General features: G+C 40.8%; 1 protein-coding gene across 2 annotated transcripts in view; it reads left to right on the forward strand.

Annotated features, from left to right (window-relative positions):
- LOC139763093 (peripheral plasma membrane protein CASK-like) overlaps positions 1-22,120 on the forward strand; it is a 448,842-nt gene that overhangs the window by 371,930 nt on the left and 54,792 nt on the right. The window contains exons 6-9 of one of the 2 annotated variants that reach the window (XM_071688725.1): positions 2,446-2,621; positions 10,284-10,310; positions 18,718-18,893; positions 21,169-21,291. In XM_071688725.1, the coding sequence (XP_071544826.1) occupies positions 2,446-2,621; positions 10,284-10,310; positions 18,718-18,893; positions 21,169-21,291 (502 nt within the window). The remainder of the gene's footprint in view (positions 1-2,445; positions 2,622-10,283; positions 10,311-18,717; positions 18,894-21,168; positions 21,292-22,120) is intronic. The other variant, XM_071688726.1, reaches the window with a different exon arrangement.

Here is a 22,120-nt window from a genome sequence, read left to right on the forward strand (position 1 = left end):
GTCTGTCTCTCTCTCTCTCTCTCTCTCTCTCTCATTCTCTCTTTGAAGTTATTCTTTGAATAATAGGATTTTCAATTAGGTTAGGCAGTTCACTGGGGTGTTCACGTAACAATTTCTTGACGTCTATAAATTAACTGAGAGTTGTCTAAGTAAAGTAACGACACAACGATATATTGACAGTTTAAACGACCATTATCGCCCCATGTGAAAGTGCTCAGCCAGTGCCGTCTCTGGAATTTTTTTAAAAAGCTGATAAACGCATTTGGATTTTTCTCAAAGCTAATAGAAAAATGGATGCTCATTGCTATATCATGAAAGCGTTGATTTTAATTGGTGTGTAACCCGTACTATTATATTTATGAACACTGGCCCTAGAATCGTCCGGAACACTAGCGACACTGGGAAATGTATGGTGATAGAATTTATTATATATTAAACAAGGTCTGATATTAAAGGATTAATGATGATTACCGTAAAAGTAAATGTTTATCCTCAAGGAATCAAATTCTAGATTGTTTTTCGAGATAGATTGCATCTTTAAGTAGTTTTCTAAATACATTGTATTTGATGGGCTAACTAATTTAGTAGTTTTGTAAATTATTCTTTAAGTAGTTTTTGTAAGACTTTATATGACTATGCTTTGTAAGATGTATTTCACTTGTTTTGTGAGGTTTATTTCTCTTTTACGCAGTTTTCTGTGAGAGAATTTGTATGATTAGAATATTTTCAGACGGTATACATGAGTAGTTTTGCACGTTGGAATGCATTCGTGGTTTTGTTAAATATTGTGTGCACTCGAGATATTTTTCGTAGGGTTCAGAGATGATTGTAACAACAGCCACATTGTCTCCTTTTTTTTTTTTTTTCAGTTGTCATTAGTTTCTAGAACAGGTCTTCGAACGACTTCAAGTTGTATGTATGATGGGAACATGTATTACGAGAGGGCATGGAGTGGGTCGTGTGTAGAGAGTTGCCCTCCTTATGTACGCAGAGAGAGAGAGAGAGAGAGAGAGAGAGAGAGAGAGAGAGAGAGAGAGAGAGAGAGAGAGAGAGAGAGATTGCTTGAGGAACGAGGCTTTGAGGAAGGGGGGAAGCAAATCTGTGGTAGCTTGCGTGGCGTGTTGTGGTAAAAGAAAGACCGCATCGTATTTATAGCCAGGCCAAAAGAGCTTTTACAGCCAAGCTCTTATATATTGGGTAATTTATGGCTTATTGTTTTTTTTTGGGGTGGGACGAATTGGGATATATACAGGAGGATTTACGGGATGGTATTCTGTGTGTTTTATATGCCTGTTTACGTATGTTGTTCCTTTGTATGTGCAAGTATGCTTGCTTGTCTGGTTCTTGTGGGTTTGTGTATTCATGTATGTTTGCCTTTGTTTGCGTGTGTGTTGATATGTGTTAGATATTAACATGTGTATTTTATCATTTTCTGTGTTTTGTGTGTACTTGTATATGTACATATTTATGTGTACAAATGTACGTATTTATGAATTTCATGTCTGTAGATAGCTCACATGTACCAAAGAAAGTGTTAACCCCCGTATATAAGGGTGGAAGTCAGTGTAATAAGAGTGTGTAAGACACCCTCCTGGTTGCCCCTTCAGTAGACCACAAGGGGACATTGTTGATGTGGCTATCTCAGATAGATCACCGTAGAGTACATTCATAAATATAGTACATTCATGAATATGAATGTACTATTCTTTCCCTCCGTCAGTGGATTACAGAATTGCTTTGACTACTGAAAATATAATGATAATACTGAAGGAACAGGAGGAGGAGAAGTCAAGCGGGGAGTTTCATCCTCCTCGAAGCCTCAGGCTGGGGTGTGTCAATGTGCGTGGATGTAAACCTCGAGAAGAAGAAGAGGGGAGAGATAGGTAGCATGTTTAGGGAAGGAACCTGGATGCTCTGGCTCTGAGTGAAACAAAGGTAAAGGGGAAGAATGGATTGGAAGTGTCTTAGGAGTATAGTCAGGGGTTGGTGAGAGGACAAGAGCTAAGGAAGGAGTAGCACTCTTCTTGAAGCAGAAGTTGTGGGAGTGTGCGAAAGAGTGTAAGGAAGTAAATTCTAGGCTGATGTGGGTATGAATGAAAGTGGATGTTGAGTGATGGGTGATGGATGCTCATGTACTTGGTCATGAGAGGTTTTTGAATTACCCTTTTTTTTTCCTCAAATCTTTACTCTGCCGACCCAGCCAGTATTCTGCTTTATTTTGGGAGTTAATTACAATGAAACACCATCCTCGCCTTCTTACCACCTGAGATCCCTCGTCCCATAGTTGATGTTCAGCGCAACAACCACAGTCTAATTGTCGTATACACAGACAACTGAGTGAATGATTATTCAGAATCCTCTTTGTCCACAAACCTCTTCCCTCACATTACAATGTCCCCAATGTCCTCTTCCCCTCACACTAATCCTAGTCTCGCTCCTTCGCAGCCACTACATGCGCCAGATCCTGGAAGCTCTGTTATACTGTCACGAGAACGACATTATCCACCGAGACATCAAGCCCCACTGTGTCCTGCTGGCCTGCAAGGAGAACAGCGCTCCGGTCAAGCTGGGTGGCTTCGGGGTGGCTATCCAGCTACAGGACGGAGAGCTTGTCAACGGAGGTACGGTATTCTGAGTGTTCCTTTATCCACCATAGGGCGGGTACGATGGCTCTCGTTTTGGTTTTCAATACGTACGATATCCGTTTTGGGTTATCTACTGGGGTAATGGTAGGTCTTTCTTTTTGTGTTTGTTTATCATGGGTTCTGATCTCTGTATTTTTGGGTTGGCTGTGGGTTACCGTAGCTCTCTCTCTCTCTCTCTCTCTCTCTCTCTCTCTCTCTCTCTCTCTCTCTCTCTCTCTCTAGTTTTAATGCACAGTAACTTCTTATTTGGTTTATAATGAGAGGAAGTGGTTAGGTTAGGTTAATTTGGTTTATTTTAGGGGGGGTTGTTACGACTGTGCCCCCCTATTGGTTTATTTAAGGGTTAAGATTACCCCCCTTTTATTGTAGTTTGGTTCATTACAGGAGTACAGTAGATCTCTCTCTCTCTCTCTCTCTCTCTCTCTCTCTCTCCTCTCTCTCTCTAAGGTCAAAGGTCATGCCATTACACTCGGAGGGTAGTAACGTCGTGCTTCAAGGGGTCGTACCTTCGCTTCCTGTCTAACCACTTCCTGAGTTTTGGTAGCATGGTTGATGGTGCGGTCTTACGCTACATCTCACGTAGGGAGAAACACCCTTTAGCTTGGCTGTAGGGCACTGGCGCCCTTCCTGTTATCAGCTACCATCAGATCTCAGCCCGCTTGTGGTAGATAAGCCATCTTCCGTCCACCATTTACGGACACAAGGGCTACCCGAAGTACGCGTTCAAGTTTTGGTCCCTCAGGTTGATGTACGCGTTCTCTAGATCTCTTTTTCCGTTCAAGCGACCTGGGGCGTTCATCCTGTGGAAGACTTCCATGTGTTAAGTGACCCGTTTGCCTTGCTTGCTGTTCATGGCGAAGAAATGCTTGCTCCAAGCATTGTAATAGTCAGGGCTTTTAAAGTTTCTAGATATATTGTTCATGCTTAAGATAAGAATTCTGAATAGCGATTAGGTTGTAGAGGTTAACATACAAGTTCAACAAGATCAAACAAGGTGTATAAAGCACCCCTCCCCCCTCCTCTTATTCTATACACAACAGAATACATTTTCCCTTTTTCATGAATTTTGTATTGAGTGAATATGTTTGTAGGACTCCCCCTTTTTTGGGGGGGCTATTGTTGAAAAGAAGTATGTTGTCTTTTATTCAGGAGGAGCTGAATATTGCTACCCATTGTTCTACCAACGGGGAAATTCTCGACTTCCTCTTATTTGAAAGAGGAGGAAAAAATGTTGCATTGTAGTATGATGGAAGGGAGCTGTGAAATCACCTGTTTTGTCAAAAAAGTCTTTTTTTCCTTTTTTTTTTTTTTTTAAGTGTGTGTGTGAAAGCGTAGTTCCATGACAACTGCGTTCCGATATAAGGAAGTTTATTTTTTCTTTAAATATATATGTATATATATATATCCCTGGGGATAAGGGAGAAAGAATACCTCCCATGTATTCCCTGCGTGTCGTAGAAGGCGACTAAAAGGGGAGGGAGCGGGGGGCTGGAAATCCTCCCCTCTCGTTTTCTTTTTTAATTTTCCAAAAGAGGGAACTGAGAAGGGAGCCAGGTGAGGATATTCCCTCAAAGGCCCAGTCCTCTGTTCTTAACGCTACCTCTCTAACGCGGGAAATAGCGAATTGTATGAAAGAAAAATTATATATATATATATATATATATATATATATATATAATATATATATATATATAATATATGTGTATATATATATATATATATTTGAATATATATATATATATATTATATATATATAAAATATTTGCAATATATATATATATATATATATATATATATTATATATATAATTAATATATCCATTTTAGAAAGTTAAAATACAAGTAGCTACAAAATGCAATATAAAATGCGCAACCTCGCAGACGCGGGAGACAGCGACAAAGCAAAATAAAGAAAATAGATAATATATATATATATACAGTATTCCTTACTGAAGCTGGAGAAATTTGGTTGTGATGTGAGAGGGGGAACTAATATGATTTTTGTCGTGAGGATACATTTTTGTGCTTTTCTAGCCTTTCACAAAGTGCGAAGGTTAAGTTCTCTTGTAGTGAAGTTTTGGAAAGCCAGAATATCCCGTAGATGTAACGGAAGACGGAAGTGAGCGAATCTGATGGCTTACAGAAGAAAATGTGTTCTCCATTTTCCATGAATGAACCGAAAAGAAAATGACATTCATTTTTGAGAAAAATAAACGTAAATTTATAAGTTTTTATCTAAATGCTTGAGATTTTTTTTTCAATATTTGGTCGAAGATTTGCAAGTTTTATTTCTTACTTATGAGCAACCTAAAACTTTGAATTTTTTGATACGTTCATTATAGACCTTGAGTTAATAATCGTACGTTTATCCTGTTTGATGGGATATATATATATATATATATATATATATATATATATATATATTATATATATATATATATATATATTTTTTTTTTTTTTTTTTTTTTTTTTTTTCTTCTACAATAGTTCTTATTTTGAACGATGGTTTATGACGATTGTCCAAGATATGATAGACTGATATGACATATTGTTTTGGTAAGTGTGAGGTGTCCACTGCTTTTGATTGTCAGTAATTTGATACTTGAATTATGTAGAGTAATTCTAAATTGATATTTGAAGAGTTGTAGTTCAAAAGGAACATAATCCCTTTTGGTTATCGTATGTAATAAGGCTTTGTTTACTCTTTAATTTGCAAATTAATGAGCTTGGTTGATATTATTTAACAATATGTAAAGTAAAAGTAGACGTCAGTCATTCCATATATATGTATATATATATATATATATATAATATATATATATATATATATATATATATATATATATATGTCGATCCATGGCCTTCTTGTATTGGTATTGGCAGTTGACGCATTGGATGTTTCCAGAACAAGCTTTTCCATCATTAGATACCTTCCCTTTTACACACACCTTCCACACCTAACCACAAAACCCCTAGTTTACTAGATCTCTCTCTCTCTCTCTCTCTCTCTCTCTCTCTCTCTCTCTCTCTCTCTCTCTCTCTCTCTCTCTCTCTCTCTCTGCCACCCCCTCCTCCATATTAGCCTAAGCTGGATCTTTTTCCATTAATCTCTTAAAGAGAATTTCATGAGTTATTCAAGAGAGATTTTTTTTGTGTGTGTGTGCAAATTATGTAGACTTAAGATTTTTTTTTTCTCAAATTTAAGAGTATTTTTTTTTTGTATTGAATTACAGTACTGCCTTGTGAAGTTAGCTACTTCTGTAGATTTTTTTTTCCTTTCTTAAATTTACAGATTGAGGATGTACTTACATTTACGCTGGTAATCAATTGCATTAATGCTATGTATTTTTAAGGGAAGTTCCTTCAGTCCGTGTTTAATATTTTTTCTACTAGTTTTTATTAATTTGCAAATTAGTGGTATAGGGTAAGGGATTTCTATAGACATAAGGGATAAAGTGTTTGACCCTGAACTAGGGTGCTTAATCTATCGGCCCTGAACTAGGGGTGCTTAACCTATCGGCCCTGAACTAGGGCACTTAATCTGTCGGCCCCGAAGTAGGGCTTTTAATCTATCGGCCTTGAATTAGGGCTCTTAATCTATCGGCCCTGAACTAGGGCTTTTAATCTATCAGGCCCTGAACTAGGGCTCTTAATCTATCGGCCCTGAACTAGGGCTTTTAATCTATCGGCCTTGAATTAGGGCGCTTAATCTTACGCATGCATTTCTCTACGTTATAGGGCGATGCAGGGCTGAGTATTTTCATTCAGTGTTTTATTATAGTGTTAAGATCTCTCTCATCCAAGGTCCTTCCTGTAGTTCTGTCCATTGATGCTTAGCTTTTAAGGCTCCTTATCATACACACAAATATATATATATATATATATATATATATATATATATATATATATATATATATATATACATGGCAAGGCTCTCTAGATTTAAGGTTACCACCATATATACACGTAACGTCCCTCATTGTATGTGTAGGACCCTGACTGTATCACTAAGTCATTCTCTAATCATTATTAGGAATAATTGCAGACATTATACTCGATTATAGGACCCATACATTATACCGTCCATTTCAGCCAAATTTGAAGTACGTATAACTCTCAAATCAATGTTTATTCCGATATGTAAATGCATAGAACTCAATCGTTTACATATTTCTTAGACATGAATATTTGTGAATATTCTCCAAAGTATTTCCCTGCTACGTTTAGTATTCAAACTCCTTGAAAAACCGATCTACAATTGGGTAAAGAATATCCCACGAGCACGTACACATACAGGTAGAGACCCATACACTCCGCTACCACACCGTATACAGATCTCAAATATAACATCCATGATGGCTTTAGCCACACACACACACACACACACACACACACACACACACACACACACCTTCTTCCACATTGTATTAGTGGCAGTAGATACCCCGTAGGAGCATTAGACGTTGCTTAATCTTGAATTATCAAAAAAAAAAAATAAAATACGTGACATCACAATCATGACAAGATATGATTGGCCAGCTTCATAGTTGGCTGCTAAGCCAGAGTCACTCCAAACTACCAGTTTCCCTTTGTTTCGCCTGGTGCTCTCCTCACTCCACAAGTGTGATAATAACCTTCGACGTTTAGGGAATAATTGAACTCCGGCCGTACGTGTTGTTAGGGGATTCGAACCGTCACGACTAATAGGATTGATTGAACCCCGCCCGTACAGATGGTAGGGTGAATTGAGGCCGTAACGACCTTAGGGAATGAATGATTGCCCTCAACCCATACAGATGGTTAGAAGGGCTAGAGCCTTCAACTTCTCCATTCTTCGTGACCTGGAACATATACACTACACCCACCTTAACCCATATTCCAGGCTATCATGATCTCTCTTCCAGGCATTCTGGATGTGTCTTTATCCTTCGCTCTGTACCCTACAGAATCTCGCACCCAGCTGGTTTATGTGACCACACCCTCCTAATCGCAATGCCTCATCTAGCCATCCTTTCTGAACGTCAGTATTGGCACTTTGATAACGCCTTCTGGAATGACTTTGGCCATTTCTTTCTTTGGATCAGTTTAACGCCTCTGTTCTGGTGACGCTTATGTCTCTGTTCAGTCAATGATGTAGGTTATTGTTTCCGGGGATGCTGGCATTATATATATATATTATATATATATATATATATATATATATATATATATATATATATATATATATATATATATATATATATATATCCCTTCTTCCTCTTAGAGTATCTCTTTTCCAGTCCATTGTTTAACCATTCCTCTTCTGAGGCTATTCAGGCAAGGGACGTAGAGAGAAAAAAAAAGAGAAAAACATTTTCTTTCCCCCCCTGACTCACATTCATCTTTCATTTCTGCTCGAAATCATTCCAAGGTATTTTTTTTTCTTTTTTTCTTTTCTTCTTTTCCATTTTCTTCTTCCGCGAGGCGAAGCCTTCCTTTGTCCATGGAAAGTGCGAGTAGAAACGTCTGCTCTGGTCTGTGGTCTAAGCTTTCCCTGACAACTATTATATTACTTTTCCCTTCGCTTCTCCGGGTCTGATGATCGTAATAACCATTTCTCTCCCATTGACGAAACAACTTTCCCTGTTCTTTAGAGACTAATGTGGTCTTTGCTCCTTAGATGGTGGTGGCTGCCTGTGTCTCCCTACCATTAATGAGCTAGGTCACATATTGACCTCAACGTCATCACGTATTGACCTTACGTCAGACGATACCTGTGTCGGGCCATTTGTCAACTAAAGCGTTGGGTAGTGGTGATGTCTTTTGCTTTCCTTCCATCGCAAAGCTTCAAAAATGGAAACTTTTTTAAGACTTTCCTAACAATTATCACTTGGCTTCCTTTTTCTTTTTTAAACGCCTAATTTGCTCCTTCTCCAGAACTCTGTGATTATTATTTCTGTCATTTCTCCTACTCTATATGTTTCATTTTAGGGCTGGGTGGCCTCCATATGGACTTTAGGACGCGATTGAAATCTCCATTAGGAAAAATATATGTACGCTTGGCTAGCCTCAGTGTGAGCTAGGCTAACGTAAAATGTCTGGAACTTAACCATAGTCCAGTAAAAAAGTATAGCCTTCAAAACTTAGACAACTTAGGGTATCGCGGGCTGTCTCATTCCTTAGTCGTATGATGGATTAACCTTGTGACCTTGAATTTCAGATTTTGAAGTAAAAGGAAACAGTTTACCAGCAGAGCATCTTGTAGTTGATATACGTACTTTGTTTGGATTCTTTAACCTTGTTCACTATTGAATCAAAGTCTTGAAAAGATGGATGGACTTTTTGATGATGTTTGCCCCGTAGCCTTCGCGTTCGCTAGGTGACTTACTATACATTGAAGAAATGTTCCTTCGACCTCCATTACCGCTTCCCCGCTGAGTTGGTCATATCTGAACGTATGTGTGAAGACGAGAGAGAGAGAGAGAGAGAGAGAGAGAGAGAGAGAGAGAGAGACCATCATTTCGAAACACCTCCACAAATCTGCCATGATCCAGTCACATTATTATTTGCAGAGATGTTATAGTGAACCTCACCATTACTTATGCCAGTATTATCACCATTGTCACCGCTGTTTATCACCATCATTTCACTGCACCAGGACCTTCTTCCACAGTAACTGCTGGCATTTACATTCATTATCACTGGCCTTTTTTTTTTTCTTTTTAACATGTGTCTACAGTAACCACTGCACCATTACTCATTATCACTTTACTGTATCCCTGCCCTCACCACAATCACCACTTATTGTTTTATTGTGACCAATCACGGACAAACAACCACAAAGACTGTTACACACAACCCTAATTATTTCCCATCAGATATCTCGCACCAAAGATACCGCCCCCCCCCCTCCTCCAAATCACTCATTCCTCACAATCTCATCACATCACCACACTCTTACCAAACGTGCCACGCCATCCCTATCACCACCACAGACCGTACCAACACCAATCCTTGTCACACACACACACGCACACACCCACACCACCTACGCACCAGTCGCTACCACACGCCCACACCACCTCACCTGCACCAGTCGCTACCACACGCCCACACCACCTCACCAGCACCAGTCGCTACCACACGCCCACACCACCTCACCAGCACCAGTCGCAGCCACACGCCCACACCACCTCACCGGTACCAGTCGCTACCACACGCCCACACCACCTCACCAGCACCAGTCGCTACCACACGCCCACACCACCTCACCAGCACCAGTCGCTACCACACGCCCACACCACCTCACCAGCACCAGTCGCTACCACACGCCCACACCACCTCACCTGCACCAGTCGCTACCACACGCCCACACCACCTCACCTGCACCAGTCGCTACCACACGCCCACACCACCTCACCAGCACCAGTCGCAGCCACACGCCCACCACCTCACCAGCACCAGTCGCTACACACGCCACACCACCTCACCTGCACCAGTCGCTACCACACGCCCACACCACCTCACCTGCACCAGTCGCTACCACACGCCCACACCACCTCACCAGCACCAGTCGCAGCCACACGCCCACACCACCTCACCCAAACAGTCAACCACGTCGTGCGCGTTCCATTGACAACTCTGTGTCTCTGTCTTTCAGTGTCTGCACTCTGGTCCCCTCATTTGGGTAAATATTGTATGTCCTAGTACATTAGCGTGTGGTGTGTTCTTTTACTAATCCTTTCACCAAGAACTCCGTCGCCAAAATCACTTCTCCCAGGTCATCTGGCTTCCCCTTGGACGCGAGCGGTTAATGGTGGCTTTGGGGGCTGGATGGATTCGAACCGAGGTCCAAGGAGGCGCTGGGGCGGGTGGTGGGTTTGTGTCGTGTTGCTATTGAATTCGACCCACACTTCCTTGGACGCCAGGGTTGTCACGCTGTGGCAGGATGAATTCAGCCGGTTCCCAAAAGACGCGAGCCGTTGTATTTGGCTGGATGTGTAAAATCGACTCTTCGACCACCCCAACAAGGGGCGTCGCTGAGGGATATGATGGCAGACCGAGGAGTGATTTTTGCGAGGGACTGAATTCTAGATGTTGACATAATTGGGTGCTACGGAGAAAGGAAGAGTAATCATAAATAACTAAACATATATCATAATTTATCTGATAGTAACTCTTGTACGAGACACACCTTGTGTGAGTTTGTCAGTAACTAAATCAGATTGGAGTAAACTTGTGATAAATGATGATACATTTAAGAAAATAAGTGATCTTGTAAGACTGACCCGCTCCGTAGGATCTTTATTAGTTCCCCTTTGCACATAATATTGTTCAGCTCTTGTGTTCTATGGTCTGATGATATATATATATATTGGACGTGTTTTCATCCCTCTTAACTGAATCATCTGGACTTATAAAATTTGAACTTTTTTTTTCTTTTTTTACCACTGTCATGATTAAAACGAAATGACTCAATACGACCTCCACTAATCTTCATAGATATATTAAAACTGCCGGAGAAGACAGAATGAACCACCTCTAAAACAACAGACAAACAAGACGTCTTGTCCCAGTCATGACTTAGTGGCACATGAACAACCCACCCACCCAACCAACCAACCCCCCTCCAAAAAAAAAAAAGAAAGGTTAATCTCACACACTTACACGCAGACACAGTTTACTTCACAGTGCACCACATAGATACGTCACCCTATCTCTCACCATGACACATTAATTGGTTGATATACTGTCAGACGTGAAGTGCATGTGTTCAGGCTTGTCCATGCATCTAAGAGTGCTAGCAGTTGCATGACTTGCGTGTTCATTTAATGCATGATATCAAGCATTTGCATGTCATATATATATATATATATATATATATATATATATATATATAATATATATATATATATATATATATATATATATATATTGTTTCTTTGTTTATTTGTGACGCACATGTATATGAGTACTTCATATAAAATGCAAGATGAACATCAAAGCAACGAAATATTCAGAAACGTCTACAGGTTTGTGGTTTAATAAGATAGATTTTGTGTCGGTATGATAATCATCCTTGGGATTGTTTGCTAACTTTTATTGCTTATTGTAAGGGTAATCCATGATTGAATACATGATAGGAATGATATTTCTTTTCATGGAATATTTTCAGAATTGTCAGGCATTTTATTTACATTATATATATGACATGGTGTTTCTTGGCTGTTAGAAAGCGGAGCACCGCGAGCGAGAAGTCTCCTTCAACGAGGTAGTATCATAGTTAAAGGACCGAAAGGAGCGTAGCGTAATTGAGGACCTTCCCTCCCCAAAGGAGCCCACCTTACCTTTCTCCCGTGTGGAGTGCATTCTCGAAACTGCAGGAACTCCATAAGAGAGGTCCAAGGGTTGCACGAAATAGGACAAAAAATGTTTAGAATACAATACCTACATGAGATATAAGACATTAATGCACTGAATATGTTATAAACGTATTGGTAAATTATGTAAATAATGTTTAGGTACTGAGGAGATAAGCAGTTAGGCATAGTTTTAACTGGAATATTAAATATTCCAGTTCTTAGTCGAATATTAAAGGTTTGAATGTAGTGATGATATAAATACGAAACCCTAAGACCTCTTTTTTGGGAGTAGCCCTCTGCAGCTTCGAGCCTGCGTGGCGCTCAGGAGCCCAGGGGGAAACGATGAACTCTAGTGGTGAGAGGAAGGTCCTTCAGCGTGACTGCCTGTAACACTCCTTTCCATCCACTGACGATGATAAAAGGCTCGTGGACAGAAACTCCTCGTTTGCCTTGTTAACCAATCGCGGGCGGAGACCCAGAGGAACGCCGGTTTGAGGTCATTAATGAGGGAAGTACAGAATGGTTGACCATCAAGTGGGAACTGCCTTGAGGAAATGTATATATATAGAAAATGTAGTGTCTTAGATTTCTTCTGAGCTTTCCCGTTAACGGTGTTATATATAAGTGCTGAGAGCTGCTATATTACATAGATATATGTTTAGAGCTGCTATATCATTTAGATGTGATCACAATTACTATATTATTTAGATGTGTTCAGAAGGTATGTTTTGGTCAAGCGCGTCCTTACATCTCCCACTTCGGAGTTTCAAGTGGATTTAACCATTCATCTAAGATTTTCCGAATCCACTCTATAAGTACTGGGGATTTATTGATCATTACCGTTTTTATTTGTTATAATACAGTAGGGTATTTTAAGGCGTTCAAAGGTAAAGTACTGTGTGGTCTGTGGGCCTTGGCTATGGACGGTCGGCTCCCTAGGCCATTGTATTATTACGTTACACATGACAAATAGAGTTGAGGTCTATGCAAATGAAGCCATTGTTCATTTGCTCCTGACGCCACCTCGCTAAGGCGGGAGAAGCGATTAGGTAGAAAAAAAAATCATAATTCTAGTGATCGTAATATCCAGGTTTTGTGTGAAAATACAAAAGTATGTGATTACAGTCGTTGCACAAGTTATTGTAACTAGCTACTTCAGAAGAATATATATATTAAGTAAAGACAGTTGTCTTAATGGATAAGACATCATATACCTTCAAGGTCTGTGGATTATGCGAGGTGGTGACAACTCGATCGCCTCTCTGCCTCGTTGGCAGTGTTAGAACAGCGTACGTGGACTTGTGAGCTTGTATTCAGGCCATCTAGATTAATTTTCCGCTCGACTCCAAGTGGCAGAGACATCCTCCAGTGTGGATGACTTCATTAGAATTTCATTAATACAAAGTGGGTCGACGCGGCTCAGTCCCAGGCGTTTATCATTTGAGTCCTGCCTCGAAGGAGAGAGACAGAAAACGGTGAGGTTGTCAAAGAGAGTGAGTGAGTGAGTGAGAGAGATTACTATTGATTAGATACGTTTAAGGACAGAAAAAACACACGGGGATAGAAAGAAGTGATTCATGAACATTACGATAGATGGAAATGATTAAAAAGATTGAGTAATAGACAAGAATAAAAGCAACAGACGCATAAGAGATTCAGTATGATTCTGATAGATGTGGGACTTTATAAAGAGAGAGAGCGGGGAAGGGTTAGAGGAAGATAAAGATGAGAATAGAGATGAAAGGAGAGCGTGTCGTACATGGATAGGCAAGAGATGTGAAGCCCAGGGATATGGAAGAGCCACAGATGGGAGAGAATATTTAAAAAGACGTGATAAAGGAGGGAAAAGATAGATAGTGGAAATGAAGATAATAGCGATGATCATGTACGAAAGTACGATGAACATAGTCGAAAATGAGAGAAGAGATAGAAAAGGAAGATTACTTTGACCTACAAATATGAGGAACAGGAAGAAAATGTAGCCTTTTTGACAGGATTAAAAACGAAGGGCCTAAGGCATGAAGGCCAGGAAACAGACATAGCGGCTAGTAGAAAAATTATATTGGAAACAAGGGGAAGTGGGAAGGAATCCAATTGGTAAGACGAGTTTTTGTTAGGGGAAAATGGCATTCAACAGAGGAGGGTAACATGGCCCTGTGTGATGTATTGGATGCGAGCGATTGGCATGGTCAACAGATGACTCGAAACACAAGCATTCAGTCCCTCGATTTTTAATGTCGGAGGCAAAATTGTATCTTTCGGCACGTTGATAAAGATGCCATTATTGTTCGCTATTAGATATATTTTACTTTAAGTGAATAAAGGCATTTTTTCTAACCAGAAAGGCATTGCTGGCACTAAGCGACGGTTACGTCTTTTACTGAAAGCTATTTATGTGGTGATTGATTGTGTGGATGAAGGACGGTGGCGATGGAGAGCGAAAAAGAAAAATCCCTCGATTAAGTTGGGAGATGAATGGAGTGGATGAAGATAAAGACACGAGAAGATTAAGTGGTTAAATTGCAGAGAATTAGGAGAAGGAAAATAGGGCAATGGACAGAGGAGAGTGTGATGTGTGTGTGTGTGTGTGTGTGTGTGTGTTGTGTGTGTGTGTGTCGTTAACATAGGACGTTTCATTGAAAGGTTGTGAAGTCAGGATAACAGTAGGAGGTTATGTCAATGGAAAGTTGTAAGGAAGACAAGATAACGGAAAAGGGATATTTAGGTGAAAGGTGGAGGAAAGGATAACAGGATGTTTTAGTGAAAGGTGTGAGGAAAAGATAACAAAATGCTTCAGTGAAAAGGTGTGAAGACAGGATAACAGAAAGGGATATTTCAGTGAAATGTTGTGAAAAAAGGATTCAGTGAAAGGTCTTAAGGACAAGTGAACGGAACAGGATATTGTAGTACAGAATTTGGAAACAAGATAACAGAACATGTGAACAGAACAGGATATTGTAGTGACAGAATTTGGAAACAAGATAACAGAACACGGATATTTACTCATGAAAACTACATATCATCAACCCGTTGGCTTGACCCGTAAGGATCGTGTCAAAGGCTATAGTACCCACTATGCTCAAGGGTCGTACCGTCGTGTTCAAGGGTCGTACAGCCGTGCTCAAGGGTCGTACGACCGTATCTAAGGATCGAATAGTCGTGCTCATTAAGTAAACATAAGCAAAACTGATATTATATTCAAGGAAATGGTTAATGCAAACGGTAAAGCAATCTTGCATTGGTAAGGAAATATTAATGATAGGGTATAAATCAAAATGTCATCTGTTCTTATATGTTCACTAATGATACGGAGTTGTTATAAAAGAAATGTTCATATCGAATGAACAGCACTAGAGCTGAGAAAAAAAAAAAATTGTAGATATCCCGAACGAAAAGAAATCCTGATTAAAACGATGCTTTTTAAGAATTGGTTTTCGATGCAATCTGAAAAAGGATCGTAAGTTGTTAGCGAAGAAGGACTCATCTTCATAATTAGCGTTGCCAATGGGCGTTTGTGTGGCCCGGTGTAGACTGGGATGTGCGACTGTTGTGCGAGATGACCGAAAACGTTTACTGGAAACGTTAGTAACCGTATATCAGATGACGGATTACCTGTACGCTATTATCTGAACACCTGAACGCGGTAAGGTCATATATATAAATGTGTCATGATTATATGACTGATAATTCTTATCAGTGTTAACGATGGCGGTGGTGCCTTTGGGAGGCAAAGTTCTTATCAGTATATATCAATTATCTTAGATCAGGCTTGTGCCATTCTGTCCCATTGATGTAATCCTCACAAAGGTAATCTTGAGAGTTTTTCCTCTCCATGGCTAACTACCCCAGTTCCTTTTTTTCTTTAATCGTAGAACAATAGATAGATGCAAAGGATGTCTGTGTCTGGTTTCCCTCATTAGAGTAATCGTTTTAAGAACTATAGTCTGTATTCCTACGCGTGCAGCTGACCCACCCAGTCACCCCGGATCGTCTTGAGCCCCGAAGACAAACGCTCAGTCCCCTGAGCTCTTGTGCATGAGGATACGACCCTGGACACACAACAGCGCGGGCCCTAAGGGTCAAGGCCCCGGGCTAGGCTCATGAGCATGACCCTACGACCCTTGAGTGTGGTAGACTTGGTATAGTTAGTCAGGCCTCAAGACCGAACCATCACAATGGATGTTGATTCGAGACTACATAATTGGGTTATTTAGATACCCAAGTGTCTTTCTTTTTTTTTTTTTTTCCAGAAAATAGGTTAACTGAACCATTACCTAAGACTCCCGTATTCTGTAGAATAATATCTTGCGAACCTTAGTGTTTCGTATGTGAAGACGCTCATGCAATACGATAGATTTTTGAAAACCCCGTAAAGGACGATGAAGTTTTCGATGAATGGATGGATTTTGTGTTGCCACTCCGGCGAGAGAACGTTTCTTATGACGTGAAAACAAAGCATCATTAGTTTGGAAGTTGAATTATTCTTTATTTTGTGACTGTGAGGCGAGGTGTGGATATGAAATGTTCTATACCAGTTCAGGCGTGGAGGGAGTTGACGAATATGACCTTTATGTGATTTCAGGCTAGTGTTGGCGGGACATTAATTGGAAAGGTGTGAGTGAGGAGGAGGAGGGGAAAAGAATCGTGTGGTGTATAACGTTAATTGGTACGCTCGCCCTGCAATATTGCAAGTTGACTTTGGGGGGCGCAACAAATTTGAAGCCTGTCGGTCACTGGGAATAAACTCGATAGACCAGTTTCCCATCATTGACGCCCTTGTTGAACGGGGTTACTGACCTTCACCTCAGTGGTACGACCGTTGGGTCATTGAGGTTGGTTCTTTAGGGTCCAAGTGATAGGCCAAGGGTCGTACCGTCGTGCTCAAGGGTCGTACCGTCGTGCTCAAGGGTCGTACCGTCGTGCTCAAGGGTCGTACCGCCGTGCTCAAGGGTCGTACCGTCGTGCCAGGTCATGCCGCCGTGTTCAAGGGTCGTTCCGTCGTGCTCAAGGGTCGACCACCGTGCTCAGGTCGTACCGTCGGTCAGGCGTAGTCTCGAGATGAACACTGCGCGTCGCGCGTTCGTAAACCGACGCTTAAGCAGAAGGTGAACCGGTTTTACGCGTAGTCCCCATAGATAAGAGGTACGAAGAGGGGAGATAAAGGAATGGCTGGCCTATCCCCGCTGCCCCCAAGGTAGCATAGTACACTCGACCATGTCGTGGAAGAACCTTTTACAAAAAAAGGTATCGCCATGATGCTTCCACTCGTCATAACAGACACATTAGACTAATTGATTAATCAGTCCCCGTGTACGAAGATCACCTGTAGATCACCCAAAAGGGGGGGACTTAGCCTTCCCCCTCGTCCCTCCTCTCTTTTGATACCATGAAAGAGTTATTTCAGACTGATTGGCACGACTTACGACGTCCTTCCACCTCACTCCCACCCCACAACCCACCTCACCCACGGCATGATTACAATCTGTGCCCCACACAGGCCGGGACCGACCCCCTCAGGCTCTGGAATTCAATTTGGAATTGATACGCTAACCGATTGAAAAGTCAATCCATAGAACGTCCATCGTTGGGGCACCTCAGCTAGAAGGCAGCGCCCTGCAGGAAGTGTCCACACGACACAGTGGTTGAAGGATAGCTAGATAAGGCACCACCACCAGTCTACCACCGTAGTTAGCGAAAGTGTGTTGGATGTCGGGGTTGTTGATATGTCTTTCACATCAGACGAAACTACAAAGGAATCATGTTTAATTGGTGTTGTCCAGAATATGATAAACGCCTAAAATAAAAATAAGTAGATAAATGAATAACGATTTCTTGAATTGAGTTTGCCATTGGGCTGAAATTAACACTGTTAAGGTGTTACATATATTACAGAACTAGGAGGTAGTGATTGCTACTAGTTAACTAATCATAAAAGAGCTTGATTAAGATCAAGTTAAGGTGGATATTCATAGCTGCAAGCTATAATTTTGAGCGTCCCACACAACGCTAGTTTCGTATAATATTTAGACACTAGAAAATTATTGCTATTAAGCTAGAGAGAAAGAATCGAATATTCAGTGCAGTAGTGATAAACGCCTGAGTATGTTCGCGTTATACCATAACATACCACAGAACCCTAGAACATGTTTAGGATATATCAAGTACACTCACTCGACCATACTCTCGTTAGCGTCAGTTAGTTTAGCGCCTCAGCATTCATGAATTGCAGGATAATGAGGATAACGAATAATAATTGACGGTTTCTTTTCCATAAGTATTAATATGAATCCTAAAATTCGGTTGTATATAAAGGACCACACAAGAGCACCACACAATATATTTCTACACAGTGTAGGAAAGGCAAGATTACAAAGTATTTAAAAGCCTCAGTACGTCAGAATAACGATAGTGCATCTACAGGTATTGATTTTATAGTCGTTGAATAAAGGTAGAATGATATTTAAAACACATGATTACAAGAGTAATAAGTTGTGTGATGGGAATTACGTGTGGTAAAAGTTGGATATGTATGTATGTGCTATGAAGCAAACAGTTCTTATGTGATACAAATGTGAATGGTAGATATACTCAAGTTTACATAGTAAGTTTAACGAGTCCAGGTCTGAGCTTAGAAGAAACATTAATGTCAATACCCACGCGTCGAAATTCGACAAGTTTCATTTTAGTCACCGCTCTGCCCATTTTCTCTGATGCGACCATTTTCTATGACAGGTCGGATAGGGACGCCTCACTTCATGAGTCCCGAGGTGGTGGAAAGGCAACCTTATGGCAAGCCTGTGGACGTGTGGTCAGCCGGGGTCCTGCTCCACATCCTCCTCTCGGGTACCCTGCCCTTCTACGGGACCAAAGAACGGCTCTACGACTCCATATGTCAAGCCAAGTTACACGTAAGTATGGCTTAAAAGTGGGGAGGAAGGGAGGGGAGAAACAGGAGGCCGTTGTATGGAGGGGTGCTTAATGACGAAGGTGAGTGGCTAGGTTATAGGTTGTGTGTGTGTAGGAGAGAGAGAGAGAGAGAGAGAGAGAGAGAGAGAGAAGAGAGAGAGAGAGAGAGAGGAGAGAGGAGAGAGTGCTATTGTCATGGGTTTAGGTGTTGCATGGGGGAGAGATACTTCAAGGCTGCTAGGTTAGGTAGGCGACTGGAAGGCCCTTCGTCGGCAGTCTGAGGAGTAGTAGATGAGAGAGAGAGAGAGAGAGAGAGAGAGAGAGAGAGAGAGAGAGAGAGAGAGAGAGAGAGAGAGAGAGAGAGAGAGAGAGAGTGTAGGCTTGCTGTCGTGGCTAGGTTACGTGGAGGGTAGAGACGACCTGTAGTAATGGTTAGGTTACCTGGGTTGTAAGACCTCTCATCCTGGCAAGTGATATTGAGATATTTTTTTTTTCTATATCAATCTCATATCACTATCATCCTCTTTTTTTTTCTCTCTCTCTCTGTTTTTCGCCTGATCCTCTTTATTACCTGGCCTCTCGTTTTCTTTCGTAGTTTCCTCACTTTACTTTAGGGACTACATTTATAAATTCTAGGTCTATCATTTTCGTCCAAGATCTTTATTTCTAGTTTTATATTTTGTATCGTACCGTGTACGTCCAATTCTCACTAGGGTTCCATTTTCTAATCTCTAATTTTTCCTTCACCCCTCTTCTTCACTTTCATCCAAAGTTCTTTATGGCCCAGGTCCCCTTTGAGTGTCCCCAAAGAACCCCCCCTCTTCGTTTTCTCCCCTGTCCCTTTCAATATCCGCCAAAGCCCCATTTTCATGCCCACACTCCCCCATCATACGTTTCTAACCAAATCCCTTTTTGTTTTCATTTCTGTCCCTTTCACTTTCCTGGAAATTCCCTTCATTTATTATATCCCCAACCTTTTTTTTTTTCGTGGTCTCAAACTCCGTTGCGAAGATCCCTCCCTTGACTTCATGATGCTTTGCATTTTCGATGAATAATATAGGGAGTTGCTTCACAGAGCATGTGCATACATTCATCTTCAATGAATTTCATGTTCTATGCATATTCTTTAGATGAGGATGATACAGTGCTCAACAGGATGATACAGAGCTCAATAGGATGATACAGAGCTCAATAGGATGATACAGAGCTCAATAGGATGATATAGAGCTCAATAGGATGATAGAGCTCAATAGGATGATGCAGAGCTCAATAGGATGATACAGAGCTCAATAGGATGATATAGAGCTCAATAGGATGATATAGAGCTCAGTAGGATGATGCAGAGCTCAATAGGATGATGCAGAGCTCAATAGGATGATACAGAGCTCAGTAGGATGATGCAGAGCTCAGTAGGATGATAGAGCTCAGTAGGATGATACAGAGCTCAATAGGATGGTGTTATGTTTGATAAATGCTCGACTTCATAACCTTCATTAACACTATAAGCAAACGTACTCAGATGTGTTTTCAGAATAAATGGATGACTAAATGACGAGGGTTGTATTTATTATTTATCACCTCGTTACACGAATATGCAACGTTCCTAATGATGGAAAGTCTGTGCATTATCCGCGTGTTAGTTAGTCAAGTACCCAGGGCGAGAAAGATAAGGATGAATGACTCGGGTACGTGATATATGGGGAGAGACGTACCCCCACAAGGACGGTTAGATTAGAATTAACTTGCATGTAGTTTACAACTTCCAGTATCATTAATCTTACTATATACATTTATATGGTTAACTCTCACAGAACTAAATGTAGTTTACCTGGAAATTCATCTAACTTCATAACCCTGAAATTAAACTGGAATTTTTAAGCTTTCCTCTGCTTATTTTTTCCATAAGTCTTGACAAAGTTTGTTTCTGTAATGGACTTGGGAGTTGGCCTGGAGACAGGTGCTGTGTGTGTTTGGCAGGAGACAGTGGCTGTGTGCATGACGGGAGACAGACAGCTGATGTGTGGTTGACAGGAGTGACTGACGGTGTCTTTGACAGAAGACTAGTTTCTTAATGACAGACAGGAGAAAGCCATTGTGTGTACAACAAGACAGGAATTTCGTAATTTGACAGAAAACAGGTGAATCGTATTTTGATGGATGACAGTTGGAATTATCGCTTAAGAATATAATTTCAAGTCTTGTCAGAATGATTACCTTCCTCTAGAATGATTAATTACCTTCTAAGTGATTAATTACCTGTCTCTCCCGCCACACCAGCTGAACACGCCTACTTGGGAGTGCGTCAGCGACCACGCCAAAGACCTCGTCCGTAGAATGCTGACCTTCGACCCAAACGAGCGAATCACGGTCAAAGAGGCGCTCAACCATCGTTGGATAAAGGTAGGTCACTGGGTCTTCGGTGAAGCTGGAGATACACCGAGTTTGTGTATGATGGTTGGTAGTACCATGTGTGTCGTGTTCACGTGTGGGTATCTTGTGTAATTGGAACGGCAGTTAAGAAGCGTAATGAACCATTTAGTATTTACGCAGTCAGGATGCTAATTAAGACTTTAGTTTTCACAGGATTGGTCCATGTATGACACATTATCAAACTATATTATCCATATTATAACATGGTACTGCCATGAAGTTATTGGTATAAATGGCTTATAAGTGTAATATGCTGCCACTTAAATCAGAAAACGCCTTTAAGTAAAACAAGAGAAATTTAGTGGAACACTCGTTAAGAAGAGATTGAACGCGCAGATTAAAAGCTGTTATTCAAAGTCTACAGAACCTCGCCACACGACACAGCTGTGGAAATCGAACGCTTATATAACCTTGCTACAGTGTTATTCTGGACGGACTTCAACACTCATCATGTGTTAGAATGCTTCTAACTTTATAACGAATATTTCGTGAAATTTTAACGAATATTCCGTGAAATTTAAGTAATTCTGGTGAAGACTTTGGGTAGAATTTCGTTATAGGAATCGAATTTGAAGGAAAGCCTTTCAATAATCAACAAGAAGTAATGTGATTTGCATATTTTTTTTTAACCTCATCACTGAGGAACATGCTATCAGGTTTGGATCAAAAGAGTAAACATAGTGTCACTCCAGGAACTTGGCCTTTTCGTATATATATCAACATCAACACTCATCCTTTAAGTCCCTGATCTCTACTGAAGACATAACACTTGACCAGAAAATGATAGAGATAGATGGTA

The sequence above is a fragment of the Panulirus ornatus genome, chromosome 46, assembly GCF_036320965.1.
Source record: "Panulirus ornatus isolate Po-2019 chromosome 46, ASM3632096v1, whole genome shotgun sequence".
NCBI lineage: Eukaryota > Metazoa > Arthropoda > Malacostraca > Decapoda > Palinuridae > Panulirus > Panulirus ornatus.